This window comes from Leptodactylus fuscus, chromosome 3 (assembly GCF_031893055.1).
Source record: "Leptodactylus fuscus isolate aLepFus1 chromosome 3, aLepFus1.hap2, whole genome shotgun sequence".
Taxonomy (NCBI): Eukaryota; Metazoa; Chordata; class Amphibia; order Anura; family Leptodactylidae; genus Leptodactylus; species Leptodactylus fuscus.
This window is the reverse complement of record NC_134267.1, coordinates 36,462,961-36,485,927: the sequence shown is the minus strand read 5'-3', so window position 1 is coordinate 36,485,927 and position 22,967 is coordinate 36,462,961. Positions and strand designations below refer to the sequence as shown.

Sequence of the window (22,967 nt, the reverse complement as noted above, 5' to 3'; positions counted from 1 at the left end):
ACTGAGTAAACGCTAGCTTATTTTGTAGAGTAAAATTACACTTGTAAATTTTGCTATCCCATTGACTTCAATGATATTTTTTTACAAGTGTAAAAATACGCCTGTAAAAAATACGCCTGTAAAAAATACGCCTGTAAAAATACGCCTGTAAAATGTCATTGAAGTCAATGGGATAGCAAAATTTACAAGTGTAATTTTACTCTACAAAATAAGCTAGCGTTTACTCAGTGTGAATGCACCCTAAGGTTTGAGGATGAGAAGTCCGACCACTGAGGGCGCCGGGGAGCAGCAGATTGTACTGTATATGGACACTATGAGGGGACAGGACATGGGTTAGGGGGCTCAGTTATCTGACGTCTTCACAGGGCCAGAGATACTGGAGGGCGCTCCACTAGTCTCCTGGGGTACAGTATTAGGGTCTTCTATGTACAGAGCAGCGAGGATGTCCTGGTGGGGGGGGGCAATACTTTACACTGAGCAGACATCCACCATCTTTACTGTATGAGCAGACACCGCTGTGAGAGGCTTAGACCTGTATAGACCACGTTCTGCTCACACAGCTTGGGATTTGTTACAATGTATCAGTGTAATGCTCTATGAGCTAAGCAGTGGTAGAAGCCTCTTTCCTGTCCTAGAGTCCAGGTAGGCTACACTGATACATTGTAACGACACTATAATAGTGGGCTGGGGTCAAGAAAATAGAGCAGGGTTGGGGGAGACACAGATATTGGGGTACAATAGACAATCCTATTAGATTGGAGGGTCCTATAAGTCCATGTATAGATGTGGGGGAGACGGGAGATTACAGGGAATAAAGGGTTAATAACATTAACCGGACTTGGGTTTTCTCTATTACAGAAGAACATTTAATCCGTGTGTCTGCACAGACCCGGACTTGGACAAAATCATGTAAGTATAAAGGCTGAGGGCAAGGCAGGGGGACGTCGGGTTCTTAGAGAGGGGCTTCCAAGAAGGCAAAACTGAGTAATGTGACGGAAGATCAAGTCTGGTTTTCTTACACAATCCCCTGATTCCGAAAATCAGTCATAGGGTTATAGGAGGTGTCCAGGGACTTTTAATTGATAGGTAGACCCCACGGGTCAGCTGTACAGGGCCACGTCTGATGTCCATACTATAACATAACCAGACATAACACAGAGGGGGAACTTCAGCTTCTTCTAGTTCTAGATCAGAAAATCCAGAAATAATCCATGGAGCCGTCCACAGCGGACATATCGTGGTGGTGGGGGGGTCATATATTTATTGGCTGATGTCTGACAGGTTCTATCTTATGTCTCCAATAGTGAGTTAGATGAAGAGGGCAACGAGAAAAAAATGGACATGACACGGTAAGTGGTGGGATAGAAGGAGGGGGTGACATCCAGATTAGAGATAACACAACATCACAGACGTCTCATCTTTAAGGTTTACGGATGGGAAGTCTGACCACTGGGCCCCTCTATTGCTTTAGAGGGGCACCACTAGGGGGCACTCACTGTATACATACTATATATACAGCCACCACTAGGGGGAGCTCATTGCATACATACTATATATACAGCTACCACTAGGGGGTACTCACTACATACATACTATATATATACAGCTAACACTAGGGGGCACTCACTGCATAATATATATATATATATATATATATATATATATATATATATATATATACATATATATATATATGTATATATATATATATATATATATATATATATATATATATATATATATATATATACAGCTACCACTAGGGGGCACTCACTGCATGCATACTATATATACACTTACCACTAGGTGGCACTCACTGCATACAGTGCATACTATATATACAGCTACCACTAGGGGGCACTCACTGCTCACATACTATATATATGACCACCACTAGGGGGCACTCACTGCATACATACTATATATACAGCCACCACTAGGGGGCACTCATTGCACACATACAGTACTGATATACATATATTTCCACCCCTAGACTCATATCTGACAGGTTCTCTGTTCTGTCTCCAATAGGGATAAAGTTGAAGAGACACAGACCATGTAAGTACAGGGGTACACAGAGCAGACGCTGACCCCGCTCATTACCGACCTCATCACATCTTATTGTTTTTTTTTTCTATCTGAATTTCTTAGAAGACCAAGATGCTGGTTTGTAGGATGGTGGAGGAGGAGGAGGAGGAGGTGAGTTGCAGAAGGTTTTATGGCTGCAGAATTCTTCCGCCTTTAGGGTCCTCTCTAGCAGTCGCCTCTTATATATCACACACAGTAGACATGGTCGTCTCAGCCAGAGCTTGGGGGGGCAGAGGAAAGTAACCAGCTGTGTAGGGGTGACAGGGGTCGATACACATCATTGTGGACATAGGGTGACTGGGGCAGGATACACGACCCCCAGCCCACCAGGGTCCTCAGGGGATGGACGATTTTTTTGGGACTAATTGTTTTTATTTCTTTCCAGCTCCACCAGCCGCAGCGAGAGACACCCTTCAAGGTGAGTACAAGGCCGGGCCCCAGGAATAAGATATTCTTATAGATTGCCCCCTCCCCAGGTAGAGTCAGAATCCTCCACATGAGCTGCTGGGAGTCTGGGGCCTATGTGCTTCTCCTTGAGGGGAAGTTTGGGAATATTGGAGGGCGGCTCAGCCTCACCTTGTAAAATCAATGGGAAGAGGGGGCAGAAAAGTTGGGGCGACCCTCCTATTGTAGGTTAAGTATATGACCCCCCTCCCCATCCTGAGTGCTGCAGACTCTTCCTGACTCCAGTGTAAGATGTGGTGGCTGCAGTAACGAGGGGGACAGTGATGTAATAACACCGCTGTGATACCAGGAGGCGCCACTGTTCTAAGCTAAATCTCATCTCTTTTCCAGATTCTGGGCGATGTTCTCCTGCTGCTGTGCAACACGAACATAATACGTGAGTACACAAGACCCAGTCACATGGGGGCGCTCTACACCCCACATTCCTTCCTAGTCAGGGTACACAGCATACATTGTGCCACCTCTATGTCCCCACATCGTACTGCAGGAGGATTCTGTAAGCAGTCTAGTGCCCACCATGTAACTAATGCTGGAAGTTGCTAGCTCAGGAAAACAGCTGATCTGTGGGGGTCCTAATAGTCCATCTAAAGCTGATAGTCAACCCTTTAATTAGGAGCAGCCCCCATCATCTCTCACTATATGACCTGCAGCTCCTCACACTGTATATATCAGTCTCACTGGGATATGTAGTGCCCCATCCCTGCCCTACAGTCCTGCTGGTCAGCGTCCTCCTCCTCCTCTTCCTCCTTCTCCTCCTCCTCCTCCTCCTCCGGCTCCCATTAGATCCAGTTATAATTTTCCATCCAGAATACGCCATCAATATGCAGTGCAGATATGAAGGTTGTCATACAGGGCGGGGCTATCTGTGTAGGAGGAGCCTGATCACTGCTTGTCCCTCCCACCTCCACTATAGGTCAGGCTTATGTGATTCCCCCTCTCTGGGTTTGGTTCCTGTTTTATTCCTTGTAGATTCTTTATATACGAGCCCTGAACGTTCTGATCATTTCTCATCAATATTCAATTCCAGCAACAACAATACCACCGCCTGCTGCGTCCGACCTCCGCAAATCATGTGCTGTATAGTAAGGTAACACCAGCCCCACCTCTGCCTATTCCATCACCCCCCTCCTTTTTTGCTATTCCATCACTACCTGCGCCTTATACCCCCAGTACCATCTGATCTGCCATCACACCATTGCTGCCCCCAAGTAATGCCACCAATGCCTCCACCTGACACCATTAATGACACCACCACCTGCTGCCCACAAGTAATGCCACCAATGCCTCCGCCTGACACCATTAGTGACACCACCGCCTGCTGCCCACAAGTGATGCCACCAATGCTTCTGCCTGAAACCATTAATGACACCACCGCCTGCTGCCCACAAGTAATGCCACCAATACCTCCGCCTGACACCATTAATAACGCCACCGCCTGCTGCCCACAAGTGATGCCACCAATGCCTCCGCCTGACACCATTAATAACGCCACTGCCTGCTGCCCACAAGTGATGCCACCAATGCTTCTGCCTGACACCATTGATAACACCACCACCTGCTGCCCACAAGTGATGCCACCTCCACCTGACACCATTAACAACTGCCATCGCCTGCTGCCCACAAGTGATGCCACCAATGCCTCTGCCTGACACCATTTTAATAACACCACCGCCTGCTGCCCACAAGTGATGCCACCAAAGCCTCCACCTGACACCATTAATAACGCCACCGCCTGCTGCCCACTAGTGATGCCACCTCCGCCTGACACCATTAACAACTGCCACCGCCTGCTGCCCACCAGTGATGCCACCAATGCCTCTGCCTGACACCATTAATAAACCACTGCCTGCTGCCCACCAGTGATGCCACCAATGCTTCTGCCTGACACCATTAATAACACCACCGCCTGCTGCCCACCAGTGATGCCACCAATGCTTCTGCCTGACACCATTAATAACACCACTGCCTGCTGCCCACCAGTGATGCCACCTCCGCCTGACACCATTAACAACTGCCACCGCCTGCTGCCCACCAGTGATGCCACCAATGCCTCCGTGTGACACCATTAATAACGCCACTGCCTGCTGCCCACCAGTGATGCCACCAATGCCTCCGCGTGACACCATTAATAACGCCACTGCCTGCTGCCCACCAGTGATGCCACCAATGCCTCTGCCTGACACCATTAATAACACCACCGCCTGCTGCCCACCAGTGATGCCACCTCCGCCTGACACCATTAACAACTGCCACCGCCTGCTGCCCACCAGTGATGCCACCAATGCCTCCGCGTGACACCATTAATAACGCCACTGCCTGCTGCCCACCAGTGATGCCACCAATGCCTCTGCGTGACACCATTAATAACACCACCGCCTGCTGCCCACCAGTGATGCCACCTCCGCCTGACACCATTAACAACTGCCACCGCCTGCTGCCCACCAGTGATGCCACCAATGCCTCCGCGTGACACCATTAATAACGCCACTGCCTGCTGCCCACCAGTGATGCCACCAATGCCTCTGCGTGACACCATTAATAACACCACCGCCTGCTGCCCACCAGTGATGCCACCTCCGCCTGACACCATTAACAACTGTCACCGCCTGCTGCCCACCAGTGATGCCACCAATGCCTCCGCGTGACACCATTAATAACGCCACTGCCTGCTGCCCACCAGTGATGCCACCAATGCCTCTGCCTGACACCATTAATAACACCACCGCCTGCTGCCCACCAGTGATGCCACCAATGCCTCCGCGTGACACCATTAATAACGCCACTGCCTGCTGCCCACCAGTGATGCCACCAATGCCTCTGCCTGACACCATTAATAACACCACCGCCTGCTGCCCACCAGTGATGCCACCTCCGCCTGACACCATTAACAACTGCCACCGCCTGCTGCCCACCAGTGATGCCACCAATGCCTCCGCGTGACACCATTAATAACGCCACTGCCTGCTGCCCACCAGTGATGCCACCAATGCCTCCGCGTGACACCATTAATAACGCCACTGCCTGGTGCCCACCAGTGATGCCACCAATGCCTCTGCCTGACCCCATTAATAACACCACCGCCTGCTGCCCACCAGTGATGCCACCTCCGCCTGACACCATTAACAACTGCCACCGCCTGCTGCCCACCAGTGATGCCACCAATGCCTCCGCGTGACACCATTAATAACGCCACTGCCTGCTGCCCACCAGTGATGCCACCAATGCCTCTGCCTGACACCATTAATAACACCACCGCCTGCTGCCCACCAGTGATGCCACCTCCGCATGACACCATTAACAACTGCCACCACCTGCTGCCCACCAGTGATGCCACCAATGCCTCTGCGTGACACCATTAATAACACCACCGCCTGCTGCCCACCAGTGATGCCACCAATGCCTCTGCCTGACACCATTAATAACACCACCGCCTGCTGCCCACCAGTGATGCCACCTCCGCCTGACACCATTAACAACTGCCACCGCCTGCTGCCCACCAGTGATGCCACCAATGCCTCTGCCTGACTCCATTAATAACACCACCGCCTGCTGCCCACCAGTGATGCCACCTCCGCCTGACACCATTAACAACTGCCACCGCCTGCTGCCCACCAGTGATGCCACCAATGCCTCCGCGTGACACCATTAATAATGCCACTGCCTGCTGCCCACCAGTGATGCCACCAATGCCTCTGCCTGACACCATTAATAACACCACCGCCTGCTGCCCACCAGTGATGCCACCTCCGCCTGACACCTTTAATAACACCACCGCCTGCTGCCCACCACTGATGCCACCAATGCCTCCACCTGACACCATTAATGACACCACCGCCTGCTGCCCACCACTGATGCCACCAATGCCTCCGCCTGACACCATTAACAACTGCCACTGCCTGCTGCCCACCAGTGATGCCACCAATGCTTCTGCCTTACACCATTGAGCTCTGCCGCCTCTAATAAATAATGCCGCTGCCTTACATCGGTGCCATGATACAGATTATTCTTTTTGCTGCTATAAACCTTTGAGCTTTGTCTTCCACCGACTTCAGTTTAAAAACAATGGACCCCATTATAGTCAGAGCCGTCCATTGGACTCTTTGTTATTTGGGTCCATCGAGAGAGGCCGATGATAGTGTGAACCTCTGCACCCAACTATAGCTGCGTCCCTGAATAGAAAGGCTCTCCAGACCAGTGCAGTTAGTTTCAGCAAAATTGTGTTCTCTACTGTCAGCTGGGCGGTCCCTGACCATCTGCTCCACCCACCTGACAGTAGAGAGCTTACTTATCATATTGAGCACTGAAGCTAACACCACTGGTTGCTCAGGAACGGTGGGGGTGCTAGACAAAAAAATCCAACTGAACCAGAATCAGTGGAGCTGCGACTACTGGAGGATGTAAAGAGTTGGAGTTGGTGAAAGGTCCCCTTGACCATTGCAGGAAAACTACACATTTTGCAATTTTTGCAGTAAAGCAGCAACGAGCAAGTGCAGTGTAGACACGGGGTTACAATGTTGTACGCTGCTGAACCACTAGAGGATAGCATGCAGCTTTTGTAGACTATAGGGAATGAATTTCACAAAATTGTACAGACATTGGGTCACAATCTGGGGCTGTATCTGCAGGCAGATCACAATGCAGATATACAGAATTCCCAGTTTATGGATCAGGTTGACTTTGCCGGGATTGTTATTGTTGCAGAGAATAAAAAGTTGCCCGCTCTCCATCAAAAAATAAGACGTAGTCCTTTATGGGCCCGGGACTGGAGATGGGCGAAGCGTCCAAGATTCGTTTTGTTTCGGTTCTAGTGGTTCGTGGTCCCTGATACATTTCAAATCGAACAAGTTCGGATAGACCAAGAAGTGACGTGATTTGGGTCTGGGGTCTCTTCAGATATTACAGTATAATAGGTGGAGGCCAAGAAAATAACAAACATTCATATTTACCTCCTCTTACTTATTTTGGGCCTCCTCGCAGGGTTCAGGGCTGTCTATTGGTCTCCTCGATCAGGGTTGTAACTACCGTGGTAGCAGGGGTGTAGTGGCTGCCACAGGGCCCGGGACATTAGTGGGCCCGGCGACAGCCGCTACCACTGCGTTGTTTTTGTTTTTTTTTGTTTTTTTTTTTAAATAGGCCTTAACGGGTAACGGGCCCTACTTACTTACTGATCCTCGCAGGGGCTGGGATCGGTAAGTGACGCCGCAGGCCCCACAAGCACTATTATACTTTGGAGTCTTTTCGGACCCCCAAGTATGATGATCGGAGGCCCAAGAGAGGTAAGGAACATAAGAAACACTGTTACCTCTCCAGGCAGGCTTCGGGCCTACTTGCGTGACGTCCCTGACGTTACATGACCAAGACCTGCGTCCATATGCACCACGCCGCAGGCCCCCCGGTCACCTGACGTCCCAGACATCATTGAAGATGGCCGACAGTGGCGGCGAGTGCAGCGGAGCCCGGGATAGGTACAAACTGTTTTTTTTAATGTTTTTATCGACCCTGGATCTCCGATTATTATACTCTGGGGTTTGAAAAGATAATTGTTCATGCGTGTCCACTATGGGGCATAAAACTGTGTGCAGGGGCCACTATGGGGCATAATAGTGTGTGCTGGGGCCACTATGGGGCATAATAGTGTGTTCAGGGGCCACTATGGGGGATAATACTGTGTGCAGGGACCACTATGGGACATAATAGTGTGTGCTGGGGCCACTATGGGGCATAATAGTGTGTGCAGGGGCCACTATGGGGCATAATAGTGTGTGCAGGGGCCGCTATGGGGCATAACAGTGTGTGCAGGGGCCACTATGGGGTATAATACTTTGTGCAGAGGCCACTATGTGGCATAATAGTGTGTACAGGGGCCACTATGGGGCATAATAGTGTGTGTAGGGGCCACTATGTGGTATAATACTTTGTGCAGAGGCCACTATGGGGCATAATAGTGTGTACAGGGGCCACTATGGGGCAGATTAGTGTGTGCAGGGGCCACTATGGGGCACAATAGTGTGTGCAGGGGCTACTATGGAGCATAATACTGTGTGCAGGGGCCACTATGGGGCATAATAGTTTGTGTAGGGGGCCACTATGGGGCATAATAGTGTGTACAGGGGCCACTATGGGGCATAATAGTGTGTGCAGGGGCCACTATGGGGCATAATAGTGTGTACAGGGGCCACTATGGGGCATAATAGTGTGTACAGGGGCCACTATGGGGCATAATAGTGTGTACAGGGGCCACTATGGGGCATAATACTGTGTGTCGGGGCCACTATGGGGCATAATTCTGTGTACTGGGACCACTATGGGGCATAATACTGTTTGTAGGGGTCACTATGGTGCATAATACTGTATACAGGGGTCACTATGGGACATAATACCGTGTACTGGGTCCACTATGGGGCATAATACTGTGTGCAGGGGCCACTATGGGGCATAATAGTGTGTGCAGGGGCCACTATGGGGCATAATAGTGTGTGTAGGGGCCACTATGGGGCATAATAGTGTGTGCAGGGGCCACTATGGGGGATAACAGTGTGTGCAGGGGCCACTATGGGGCATAATAGTGTGTGCAGGGGCCACTATGGGGTATAATACTGTGTGCGGGGGCCACTATGGGGCATAATACTGTGTGCAGGGGCCACTATGGGACATAATACTGTGTGCAGGGGCCACTATGGGACATAATACTGTGTACTGGGACCACTATGGGGCATAATACTGTTTGTAGGGGTCACTAAGGAGCATAATACTGTATACAGGGGTCACTGTGGGACATAATACCGTGTACTGGGTCCACTATGGGGCATAATACTGTGTGCAGGGGCCACTATGGGGCATAATACTGTGTGCAGGGGCCACTATGGGGTATAATACTGTGTGCAGGAGCCACTGTGGCGCATAATACTGTGTGCAGGGGCCACTATGGGGCATAATACTGTGTGCAGGGGCCACTATGGGACATAATACTGTGTGCAGGGGCCACTATGGGGCATAATACGATCGGGGGAGGGGCCATGTCAAAAGTTCGCCACGGGGCCCTGCAATTCCTAGTTACGCCTCGATGACATCACACACAGCGCCGCACCTCTAATGAGACGAGGTGAGGCGACAGCCTCAGGTGATGCTCTGGAGGGGGCGGCAGCACGGGTGATTTTTAAATTTTTTTTAACTTTTTTTTCCCCCTAAACTAACACTCTCCTGCGCTTGTTCAGACGTCTTACTGCCGGATGAAGAGGAGGCAGCAGTGGGAGCAGCAGCGAGGTTGATAAGTAAAATATCTTTTTGTTTTATAATAGGCCGCTACCTGCTGGAGTATGCCCAACAGGTATCGGCCTATTTACCAACCTCCCCAGGCCTTCTCACTGCTGCCCCCGCTTCCCCTTGTACTATAGGCCGCAGAGGGCGGTAGTGAATAGGCCCAGGCCGCGATCCCACTACCACTACAGTGATACCTCGGTTCTCGAACATAATTCGTTCCGGGAGGTCGGTCGAGAACCAAATTGTTCGAGAACCGAAACAAAAAAACCCATAGGAAATAATGGAAACTGGATTAATTCGTTCCAAGAACCAGAAAATGCCTATTTACTGGCCTAATTTGTATATAATATGTAGAAAAACATGAGTCTCAACAAGAAATAAGAAATAAAAGTGTATTTATTAAAACAAAAAAAAATAAAATGTACTGTACAGTACAGTAAATTGTGTTTCATTTACTGTACCTGTACCAACCTTTATGGCAGGAGGGAATGAAAGTGGAGGGAGGCGGGAAGGGGGATGGTTATTGTTCTGATGGGAAGTCCTCTTCAATAAAAACAGAGGGTAACTGCTCTTTGGGTGTTTCTGTTCTCTGTCTCTTTTGCTGAGGAGAATCAGAATCTTGCTCTGCAGTTGCTTGTCTGATTTCTTTACGGAAGAATTTGTCAATGGTTTGCTGTTTTTTTCTCCTTTGCAAAATTTTGCGGAAAGTGGACATAACATTGTCATTAAAAATGTTAACTGCTCTATTTGCTACCACTTTATCAGGGTGATGTTGTTCAACAAAATTGGCGATTTCTGCCCATTTAGCACACATTTCATGAATAAGGCCACTAGAAATATCCTCCACTCTCTCCTCTTCTTCAGAAGAAATTTCTTCAACCATATCCTTCTGCTGCTGTTGTTGTAGGTGCATCAGATCCTCGGTGGTTAACTCAGCAGCGTGACCTTCCACAAGTTCGTTGATGTCATCTTGTTGAATGTCAAGGCCCATGGTCTTTCCTATGGCCACAACATCATCAACCACAGCAACATCTTCATCAACGACAGGAGCTGACTCAGGTTCTAAAGCCTCACTGTCCCTTTCGGGCCAAAGTTTTCGCCATGCAGCATACAATGTGCGATGAGTGACATTACTCCAAGCAGTGTCAATCAAGTTTACACAATTCAGGATGTTGAAGTGTTCTTTCCAAAATTCCCTCAGAGTTAACTGTGTGTCATTTGTCACTTCAAAGCACTTCTGGAAGAGGGCCTTTGTGTACAATTTCTTAAAATTGGATATGACCTGTTGGTCCATGGGTTGCAGAATAGGGGTTGTATTGGGGGGTAAGAATTTTACTTTTATGAAGCTATAGTCATCAACTAGATCTTCTTCTAAAGCTGGGGGGTGAGCAGGAGCATTGTCCATCACTAATAGACATTTTAATGGCAAATTTTTTCCTGTCAGGTATTCCTTCACTCGAGGTGCAAAAACTTCACGCACCCACTCTGTAAAGAATTGTCGGGTAACCCAAGCTTTGGTGTTAGACCGCCACATCACAGCCAATTTACTCTTCATGACATTGTGTCTTTTGAATGGCCGGGGATTGTCAGAATGATAGACAAGCAAGGGTTTTACCTTGCAATCACCACTTGCATTTGCACAAAACAAAAGAGTAAGCCTATCTTTCATAGGCTTGTTCCCTGGTAGTGCTTTTTCCTCTTTGGTTATGTAGGTGTTGGCTGGCATTTTTTTCCAGAATAATCCGGTCTCATCGCAGTTGAAGACCTGCTCAGGAACAAACCCTTCTGCCTTGACATAGTCACTAAATTCTTTTATGAAGCTATTAGCAGCCTGCTGGTTTGCACTAGCTGCCTCCCCATGCCTAGTGACGCGATGTATGCCACTTCTATGTCTGAAATTCTCAAACCAACCTCTGCTGGCTTTAAACGTGAAAGCACCTTCACCACTTGTACCAGGTGTTTCTGTGTTCAGGTCACTAAATATTTGGAGTGCTTTCTCACAAATAACGACTTCATTGATGCTGTCACCTGCTAACTCTTTTTCTTTAATGAAAATAAGGAGCAGCTTCTCCATTTCCTCCATTATCTGAGGCCTTTGCTTAGTTAACAGTGTAACACCTTTGGCAACACTGGCAGCCTTTATAACAGCTTTATTCTTAAGGAAGGTAGAGATGGTTGATTTTGGCATGCCATACTCTGCAGACAGATCCAACACACGTGTGCCCTGTTCATATTTGCCAATGATTTCTTTCTTGAGTTCAATCGTTGTTCTCACAGCTTTCCGCTTACCTTTGTCTGCATTACCACTTCTGGCTTTCTTTGGACCCATGTCTAAGGGTTAAATTCAGTGTACAGTACAGTAATTTGCAGTACAGTGCAGTACTCTCTCTCTCTCACTGACTCACAATGATGACGCAGGCAAGGCGCTGGGCCGAATGAACGCCATTCGGCTCAACTCGGCTAATCTCGGACGTTCGGCTGTTCGAGTTCCAAATATTTGTTCGGATTCCAAGACAAAATTTTCTCGAATTTCCTGTTCGAATACCGATTTGGTCGAAAGTCAAGGCGTTCGAGAACCGAGGTATCACTGTATTATTATACTCGGGGTCTTTTCAAACCCCCAAGTATAATAATTGGAGCCCCAGGGGAGGTGAGGGAACATAATAAGCAGTGTTACTTACTAGATATGAGCGAACAGTGAACAGTGATATTCGATAGCCCCTCAATATTCGACTATTTGAACAAATATTGAACCCCATTATAGTCTATGGGGAAAAAATGCTTGTTTCAGGGGATCCCACCATTCGACTCAGGAGAGTCACCAAGTCCACTATGGCACCCCAGGAAATGATGCCAACACCCTGGAATGCAACTGGGGCAGCAGGGGAACCATGTCTGGGGGCATCTAACATGCCTAAGTACCTGTATTACGTCGGGATCCCTGTGGTATACAGTGTGTAGTGTCAGTATACAGTGCAGTGTGTGAGTATGCATGTCAGACCTGTTTTTTCTCTTAGAGGAAAGAAAATATAATGTCAAAGTAAAATAATGAGGAATGTGAGACTCCGTCACGGTCATTACAGGGTGTAGGACAAGAACTGGGAAATACAGAGCTGTGGAGAACATGAAGGTGCGGACACATCCCCTCTACTTACTGCTGATGTTACTGGTGACCGCAGGTGAGTGTCAGGGTCTGGTGGTGACTACATGTGCAACAATCAGGAGGGCCAGGGCTGCTATCACGGGTAATATATCAGATGTGGCCGGCTTTCAGGGGGTCCCTGGGTCCCAAAAGTGCACAAAATCTCCCTTTTTGATGTCCCCGATTACCCGCCCCCACTCTGATATCTGACAGTGACAACAGACTACCAGGCTTCGGGGGTAATCGTTGCTCTTTTTACTAGCAGGACGAGTTGATACAAATATACAGATGACGGAGTGATTTTTCACATACAATACAGTGATCTTTATAGACAGTGTCCACTTAATCAGGTGATGGAGCTTGGAGCAAGAATACCTTGAGCTTGGTTAACTCGTAGTTGCTTGGGAAGTTAAACTTGTATATACTTGTAAGGATGGCCTGTATCCAGGGGGTTAGACTTCAACAACTGGGTACACGTATATAGAAGAGGAGATACAAGTTATCGACGGCAGGGGACCCTCAATTTCCGTCGGACTAGCTATGGGCTCCTTAAATATAGATTTGTCCCAAAGACTTACTTGAATAGGGAGATACGTGTGGAGTTCTCACATGGATGGAGAACAGGACAGCCTACTCGTAGAGACGTGGAGCTTCAGAGGAAAACACTCTCTGAGGAACATCTTGGAGGCAGAGGAAAAGACATCTCTGCTTGGAGATTCAGAAGAAAGTATTCACTGAGAAGAATCTTGGGTACAGAGGAAAAGACGTCTCTGTTACAATTTTCCGGAGACTTAGCTGCCATTTTTACAGCTTCCCATGTGCTCAGCTCCACACCAAAGACAAAAAGAACAAGTTCCCAACCCCCTCTCTAGAGAGGGCGGTCACTCAGCTCCGCCTCCAGGCCAGCCAAGCTCCCTTGAGTGGTCCTGGAGGTCACCTAATTATAATGGACACTCCCTTTACAGTGCCAGCTCAAATTACATTACAATGGTAAATATAGACAGGTGTAGTACACAAAAACATCCACAAGATGGCGCATTAATAGACCCCCTGTGTGCTGGCTCTGGAAAATTAGAAATGAAGCAATGAAGGGGGAATAAACGCTTTACCTTATATGCAAATGTCCATACCATCTCGGTCTGCACGGACTACTAGAGGGAATTGGACTAGCAGTACCGGGACATTACACATGTAAGTGTCAGGGCCTGGTGGTGGGGGTGACTACATGTGTCAGGGCCTGGTGGTGGGAGTGACTACATGTAAGTGTCAGGGCCTGGTGGTGGGGGTGACTACATGTGTCAGGGCCTGGTGGTGGGGGTGACTACATGTAAGTGTCAGGGTCTCGGGCTGGGTTGGTGAGGGTGACTACATGTAAGTATCAGGGTCTCGGGCTGGGTTGGTGAGGGTGACTCGGTGCAGTCATGAGTAAAGGTCCGTCCTACTTGAATTCTCTGACTATATATCAGGATATTATAAGAAAATTTGGGTCTTTAAATGAGATAAATCCTCAGATGAAGAAGAACACACCAGATTCTTCTGTGCCAATATTTATTTACCAATAATGAAACCAAAATTAGAAAATCATCTGTGAAAAACTACATTCTCCCGTGAATCAATGGCTTTTACCTGGAGGAATTTTTGCCACTTTTCTGTTGCTTCAGATCATTGGAGGTTGAGGTTATTCATAATTACTGCTCTCTTAGGCCGGGGTCCCACGTGGTGTAAATTCCGCGGAATAATACACGCCACTTTACAGTCACAGCAAAGTAGATGGGATTCTAGTGAGGGACTGTGAGGAGGGGCCACTATGGGACATTATACTGTGTGGAGGGGCCACTATGGGACATTATACTGTGTGTAGGGGCCACTATGGGGCATAATACTGTGTGCAGGGGCCACTATGGGGCATAATACTGTGTGCAGGGGCAACTATGGGACATTATACTGTGTGGAGGGGCAACTATGGGACATTATACTGTGTGGAGGGGCAACTATGGGACATTATACTGTGTGGAGGGGCAACTATGGGACATTATACTGTGTGGAGGGGCAACTATGGGACATTATACTGTGTGGAAGGACCGCTATGGGACATAATACTGTGTGAAGGGGTCACTATGGGACATAATACTGTGTGCAGGGGCCACTATGGGGCATAATACTGTGTACAGGGGCCACTATGGGGCATAATACTGTGTGCAGGGGCAACTATGGGACATTATACTGTGTGGAGGGGCAACTATGGGACATTATACTGTGTGGAGGGGCCACTATGGGACATTATACTGTGTGTAGGGGCCACTATGGGGCATAATACTGTGTGCAGGGGCCACTATGGGGCATAATACTGTGTGCAGGGGCAACTATGGGACATTATACTGTGTGGAGGGGCAACTATGGGACATTATACTGTGTGGAGGGGCAACTATGGGACATTATACTGTGTGGAGGGGCAACTATGGGACATTATACTGTGTGGAGGGGCAACTATGGGACATTATACTGTGTGGAAGGACCGCTATGGGACATAATACTGTGTGAAGGGGCCACTATGGGACATAATACTGTGTGCAGGGGCCACTGTGAGACATTATACTGTGTGCAGGGGCCACTGTGGGACATTATACTGTGTGAAAGGGCCACTATGGGACATTATACTGTGTGCAGGGGCCACTGTGGGACATTATACTGTGTGCAGGGGCCACTGTGGGACATTATACTGTGTGAAGGGGCCACTATGGGACATTATACTGTGTGTAGGGGCCACTATGGGGTATAATACTGTGTGCAGGGCCACTATGGGACATAATACTGTGTGAAGGGGCCTCTATGGGACATTATACTGTGTGCAGGGGCCACTGTGGGACATTATACTGTGTGAAGGGGCCACTATGGGACATTATACTGTGTGTAGGGGCCACTATGGGGTATAATACTGTGTGCAGGGCCACTATGGGACATAATACTGTGTGAAGGGGCCTCTATGGGACATTATACTGTGCGCAGGGACCACTATGGGACATTATACTGTGTGGAGGGGCAACTATGGGACATTATACTGTGTGGCGGGGCAACTATGGGACATTATACTGTGTGGAGGGGCAACTATGGGACATTATACTGTGTGGAAGGGCCACTATGGGACATTATACTGTGTGCAGGGGCCACTGTGGGACATTATACTGTGTGAAGGGGCCACTTTGGGACATTATACTGTGTGAAGGGGCCACTATGGGACATAATACTGTGTGAAGGGGCCACTATGGGACATAATACTGTGTGTAGGGGCCACTATGGGACATAATACTGTGTGAAAGGGCCACTATGGGACATTATACTGTGTGCAGGGGCCACTGTGTGACATTATACTATGTGGAGGGGCCCAGTTTTTGCTAGTTACACCCCTGGCCGCAGAAGATGATTTCCAGCTGGGTAGGGGTAGCGGGCAGTATCAGCAGTAAATAGAACATGATGCAGAGAGAGACAGATGCAGTGGTAGATCTATACACTGGGATCAGCCGGAAGTTGTGGAAAAACCTCATGGACAACCTACTTAATGTCATATGTTAGTATAACTGTTATTTGGTCCCTGATTAAAGGAGCGCCATGTGTTTTTTTTTGAGAACATATATAGACACTTTGGTTTTTGGACGTCATGCCACTTTTGCAGAACTCCTAAAAAGTTAAGTGGAATCCCCTGACGTGTGAGCCCCTTTTGGAACGTACACCCCTGAAGGAATTTATCCAGGGGTACGGTGAGCATTTTTAACTCCCAAGTGTTGATATAATTTATTATCTACTAGCTTTTACCCGCGACTTCGTCTGCGGTGATTTGAGAATTGGGCGGACACAGACGTGTGAAACTGTAAAGGTGCTTTAAAAAGTTTGGTGGGCTAGCAAATGTGATTTGATGTGTTATATTGTGTATGTTGTGATACAGACAATGTGATGTGCTATACAGCCTGTGTACAGGAGTATATATGTATCAGGTACTGTATATAGCAGTGATAGGTAATACATGTAATTATATAGTATATACAGCCTGTGTACAGGAGTATATATGTATCAGCACTGTATATAGCAGTGATAGGAGATATATGTAATTATATAGTATATACAGCCTGTGTACAGGAGTATATATGTATCAGGCACTGTATATAGCAGTGATAGGAGATACATGTAATTATATAGTATATACAGCCTGTGTACAGGAGTATATATGTATCAGGCACTGTATATAGCAGTGATAGGAGATACATGTAATTATATAGTATATACAGCCTGTGTACAGGAGTATATATGTATCAGGCTCTGTATATAGCAGTGATAGGAGATACATGTAATTATATAGTATATACAGCCTGTGTACAGGAGTATATATGTATCAGGCACTGTATATAGCAGTGATAGGAGATACATGTAATTATATAGTATATACAGCCTGTGTACAGGAGTATATATGTATCAGGCTCTGTATATAGCAGTGATAGGAGATACATGTAATTATATAGTATATACAGCCTGTGTACAGGAGTATATATGTATCAGGCGCTGTATATAGCAGTGATAGGTAATACATGTAATTATATAGTATATACAGCCTGTGTACAGGGGTATCTATGTATCAGGCTCTGTATTTAGCAGTGCTAGGAGATACATGTAATTATATAGTATATACAGCCTGTGTACAGGAGTATATATGTATCAGGCACTGTATATAGCAGTGATAGGTAATACATGTAATTATATAGTATATACAGCCTGTGTACAGGGGTATCTATGTATCAGGCTCTGTATATAGCAGTGATAGGAGATACATGTAATTACAATGTGATGTGTTGTGTGTGTGTAGTGATACAGACAATGTGATGTGTTATATAGTGGAAAGCTACCGTATATGTAAATGTGAGTGAGTAGAGTGAGGGCTACTCCTGAGGTGACAGTAAGGAGTGTGCAGGCAGGTTGAGGCAGGAAATGCCAGGCAGTGTGTGTGAGTCTATAGCTGGGGCTAGGAGTCCTGCTTTTGTGAGTCTCCAGCTAGGAAGCCATGTTGTTTAGTGGCACCAAAAGTAGCCTGTGACTCAATCCTAAGGGAAAACTATGTTTGTGGAAAATTGCACGCAAATCCGTCCAGGCGTTTTAGCGTGATTGAGGTACAAACATCCAAACTCACAAACATCCAAACATCCAAACACACAAACTTTCACATTTATAATATTAGTAGGATAAATGAATACGCAGATGACGATGAAAGGTGAAAATGACAATTTTTCCAGAAATATGTCATTTTAGTGTGTAATATGTTGTGCCCGGCTTGTATCAGCAACGCTCAAGGGTTAAAATGCTCACTATGTCACTTGATAAAGTCCTTTGTAGTTTCCAAAGTGGGCTCACATGTCTGCGGATTCCATTTACCCGGCATTTCAGGCTTCTGCAAAAGTGGCATGACGTCCAAAAACCAAAATATCACTTTTTCCCTTCTGAGCCCCGTTGTGTGCCCAAGCAGTAGTTTACACCCACATATATAACTTCTTTGTACTTGGGATAGCCCACTTAAGGGTAAGTTCACACAGCGATTTTTGGTCCAGAACCTGACGTGGAGGCCGCCTCAGGTTCCGGAACAAAAGCCGGATAGCCGTGCACTCTGCTCTGGATTAAGCCCAATGAATGGGCCTAGTCTGGAGGAGGGAGTGTCTTCAGGCTGAATCGCGAGGCGACTCGGCCTGAAGAATGAGCATGTCGCTTCTTCTTTCCAGGAGCTGGAAGAAACGGGTCCCGGAAAAAACTCCTGAGCGGCTCCCCTTGATTTCAATGGGAGCCGTCTTTTTGGTCAGGATTTTGAGGCGGATACGGCCACAAAATCCTGACCAAAAAACTACATGTGAACTTGCCCTAATGGTTTTAGGAGTGCGTGTCTCTGATAGCACAAAGCGGGGTGTATTGGGTTCTGAAATTGCATATTTCTTTTAAAACTGTCAATTTTACATTGATTTTTGGGAAGCACTCTTAGTCTCAAAATGATAATACCCCTTGTAAAATTCCTAGTGGGGTGTAGATTCTAAAATGGGGTTACTTGATTGTACTGGTATTTGATGGGCTCTGTAAATGTGACATGGCACTTGAAAAGTATTACAGCAAGATCTGCCCTCCGAAAGCCAAATGGCACTGTTTCCATTCTGAGCATCACCACGTACCCATATAGCAGATTACAACCACATGTGGGGCATTGCCGGTGTTAGGAGAATTACATTATCTATCAATAATGGTCAAATAAATCAGGAAGGTTGTTTATTTGCATATAGAGAGAGACCTGATAACATCATGTGCATATGTCAGATTGCCCGCATGTCATCTCAGAGCACAGCGTTATATGATAGTTACTTACAGGAAACAGTCAGTGGTTAGACGTGCTTGCAGGAAACATTATTATCTATGGACTTATCAGTACAAAGGAGGGTCATGAACTAGTGGTCTATAGAGCAGGGGGTTATTTGTGGAGGGGGGGTTTATACCTGCCAGACACCACACAGCACATCCTTTAAATTTTCCATTACATATAATTATGATTTTTAACACTTATATACTTCGTCTGCGGGTTGTTGGAGTGGATGATCCGCCTATATTCAGCAAATTGCTGCCGTCGATGGTTTGCCTGCTCCAGCGTTTTGGCAGCTCTTAAGCTGTCCTGCTGCTGAACTTGTTCCTTGCGCTGTGGCTGTGATTTTTTGGGCATCTCAGCAGGTCACTGGGATGCTACTGTATATAATGAACATGTTGCTGGTGTTGATGATCCGCCTGCTCTGGCATTTCGACAGCTGTCAAGCTGGCCTGTTGCTGAACTCATTCCTCGTGCTGTGCCCGTGATTGTTGGGGCATCTCAGCAGCTCGCTGCGACGCAATACAATGAGGGTGTTGTGGGCGTTGATGATCGGCATGCTCCGCGGTTTCGGCAAGTCTCAAACTGGACTGGCAGTGAAGTTGTTCTTCGCGCCGTGCCTATAATTGTTCCGCCATCTCAGCAGCTTGCTGCAATGGCATATAATGCATGTGTTGTTGGCGTCAATGATCCCTGTCAGGTTCGCTTGAGGAGACCTCTGTGACTTCTGGCTTCCTTCATAACTCTTGTTGTTTGTGACAAATTAGATTTTCTTTTTCCCAACATGTTTAAAATTGACAAACTGCCAATTTGGATTGAAGGTGTTTGCCCATGTCAGTTTGTCTGCAGTGCCTGGAGCAGATCAGATAATATGCTAATGCGCCAACACTGAGGGTTAGTGTGTGTTTACACAGAGATAACAGCCCTGACTTTCTCAGAAGCTGAGATAAGCACTGTGTATTATAGTATGTGAACATAAATTCATAACTGTCGTGAATCCATGTCATTTACCGGGATAAAAAGCAGCCTATATTTTAATCGAGGTTACAATCCTGAATTTCAATCAAATCCATTCAGCCGTTTTTGCATGATTGAGGAACAAACATCCAAACTTTAACATTTATAATATTACTAGCTGGTACCCGCGACTTCGTCTGCGGTGATTGTAGAAGTGGGTATATACAGGCGCGGGTAAGGTTTTGGTACTGTGTATAAGGTATGGGATATGAAATGTAACTTTGTATCTTGTTTTTGCTTTAATTCTGAGAATTCGTGAGACTTTTGTGTTGAATGTAATTTGTATTTCAGCTGCTATATGGTGTTGTTATAAACTGTACATAGTGTGTTTGGGACAGCGGTATTACAAGTTAATATACTTCGATATACGACATTGTATGATTTGTTATTTTCCGCCAGTACATGTAAGTTTTGGGCACAGGATACTCTTGAGCAAGCAACATAAAGTTTTCCATGTGAGAAGCCTGGTGTGGCCAAATGTATTCCTGCTACTTTCAGCGTTTGTCCTTGGGATTTATTAATGGTCATTGTAAAAGCCAATTTAAGGGGAAATTGTAGTCATTTGAATTGAAATGGGAAATTATTTGGTATAATTGGAATGCGCGGGGTTAACACATTGTCACCTGTAGCTGCTCCTGTAAGAATAGTGGCTGCAATGATATTTGTTCCTAGTTGTGTGACACGTAGCCTCGTGCCATTACACAATCGGGGTGCATCCAGATTACGCATGAGTAGAACAGGGACGCCAATCTTCAGTTCTAGTTTGTGAAGGGACGCCGGGTAATTCTAAGGTGGACAGTAAGGCAGATTGGTGACATTATTATCGACCGTTACGTGTTCGTGGTGTGTTGAAACGGTACATCGGTGATTTTGGCTCATAAAACCGCAGCAAAATTTGCAACCAAAACACTGTGTTAACGCAACGTGGTGCTTCAGCCTTAGGCCTCCTGCACAGAAATGGCACGGATATGGTTTTCACTGACCTATAGATTAAAAATAAACTGACAGGGCTGCAAATACGGACAGGTGTAGGAAAGGTATAGGACATATATAGGACAGGTGTAGGAAAGGTATAGGACATATATAGGACCTGCTCTATATTTTACAGCTCAATTTGTCCCGGACACAAAGCGGCAAAAACAGGATCTATGTGTATGGGCCCATTGAAATGTACAGGACCAATTGTAGTGTTGGGGGCATAGACCCCCAGAGCATATGTTGTTGTAGTTTCAAATTAAATAACAGGCCAAGATCGGCTACAGCCATCTTTGACCTGGAGAATCACGAAGACACAGATGGTGGTGTATCAAAATGGATTCTGATTTATTGTTACAGAGAGGTAGTATTTATACAGACAAAAGCAGGTTGGACTTGACATGATTGGTTATAACATAAGCTGTGGCACATGACTATTGGATATGGTCTAATGTAATCTGCATCTCATTATTACTTTCCAACCTGGAATGACCTTTCTCATGACATAAAGAAGAATCTAAAATATTTATGTGTAAACCAACATCTTACACTAATTCTAGATGTATATATCACCGTCAGAGAAATAATGATCACATGCTGTCTGACCAGTCCAGTCTGTGGCTAACGATCAACAGGTTATAGAACCTGTTTCTACACACACCTTCAAAGATGAGACCCTTACCACAAACAGATAAGGAGTTATAACCCAACTATCAACATTCCACACGCCTTATCCCCTAAAGGGGTCTCTTAGACTCTAAACAGACATCCTTATGAAGCTTATATAAGAAAAAGGTTACAAGATGGCTGACAGAATACAAGATGGAGGATGTGATCCTGACAACAGTGAACGCTGTAAAAGCAAATTCCATAAGAAAATCGCACAAATGCACTTTTTCTTCAAATCCCCCCCATTCTGAATATTTTTTCCAGCTTCCCAGTACATTGTACAGAATAAATAATGGTGGCATCATGAAGAAAAATTTGTCCGGCAAACACTAAGATCTTATATGGCTCTGAGAGCGGAGAAATAAAAAAGTTATGGGGTTTGGAAGGGGCGAGTCAAAATATAAAATCAAAAAATGTTGTCGACGGAAAGGGGTTAAAACTGAAAAGCAGCAGAGGCCCACTAAGGTCCAGGGCCCAGTAGAAACCAGTCTCGAGGCCAGCATTGGACTGGCCCACTGGAGGACCGTAAAATCCTCTGATGGACCCAGGCAGGGCCAGGGCCCCGGTCACATCACTGAGAGATGGGGCCTGGTGTTGTGTCATGTGCTACTGGGTCCCTTTCCAATAAAAGCCTGCCCAGGAAAGGTGAGTAAAATTAACAAACATTTATACTCCCCTCTCCTGGGAGTCTGCCATCATCTCCTGGCCATTTCTAGCTTACGGTTCCCTGGGGGAAGGGGGTCACTGTTGAGGCCTGTGACTGGGCCTCAACAGTTTCATGGGGCACACTGGCGTTATAACATCCCAATCACAGGCCTCAGTGTGACTCCCGGAACACGTGACATCAGCCAAAGAAGAGGAAGCTGGAGACAGTGAAACAGCGCAAGGATGCCCAGGAGAGGTAAGGAAGGTAACTATAACTCTTATTTTTTTATACTGGGGACCCTTTGAGGAGCATATTATATTGTGTGGAGC

The 22,967-nt window shown here is 46.7% G+C and overlaps 1 protein-coding gene across 1 annotated transcript in view; it reads right to left on the bottom strand.

The window, feature by feature from the left end:
- Positions 1 to 11,233, bottom strand: part of LOC142197275 (cystatin-like) — a 376,276-nt gene extending 365,043 nt beyond the window's left edge. Inside the window, exon 1 of the mRNA XM_075267448.1 lies at positions 11,174 to 11,233. Coding sequence (XP_075123549.1) covers positions 11,174 to 11,218 — 45 coding nt within the window. The 5' untranslated portion in view covers positions 11,219 to 11,233. The remainder of the gene's footprint in view (positions 1 to 11,173) is intronic.
- Between the last annotated feature and the right edge of the window lie 11,734 nt (positions 11,234 to 22,967).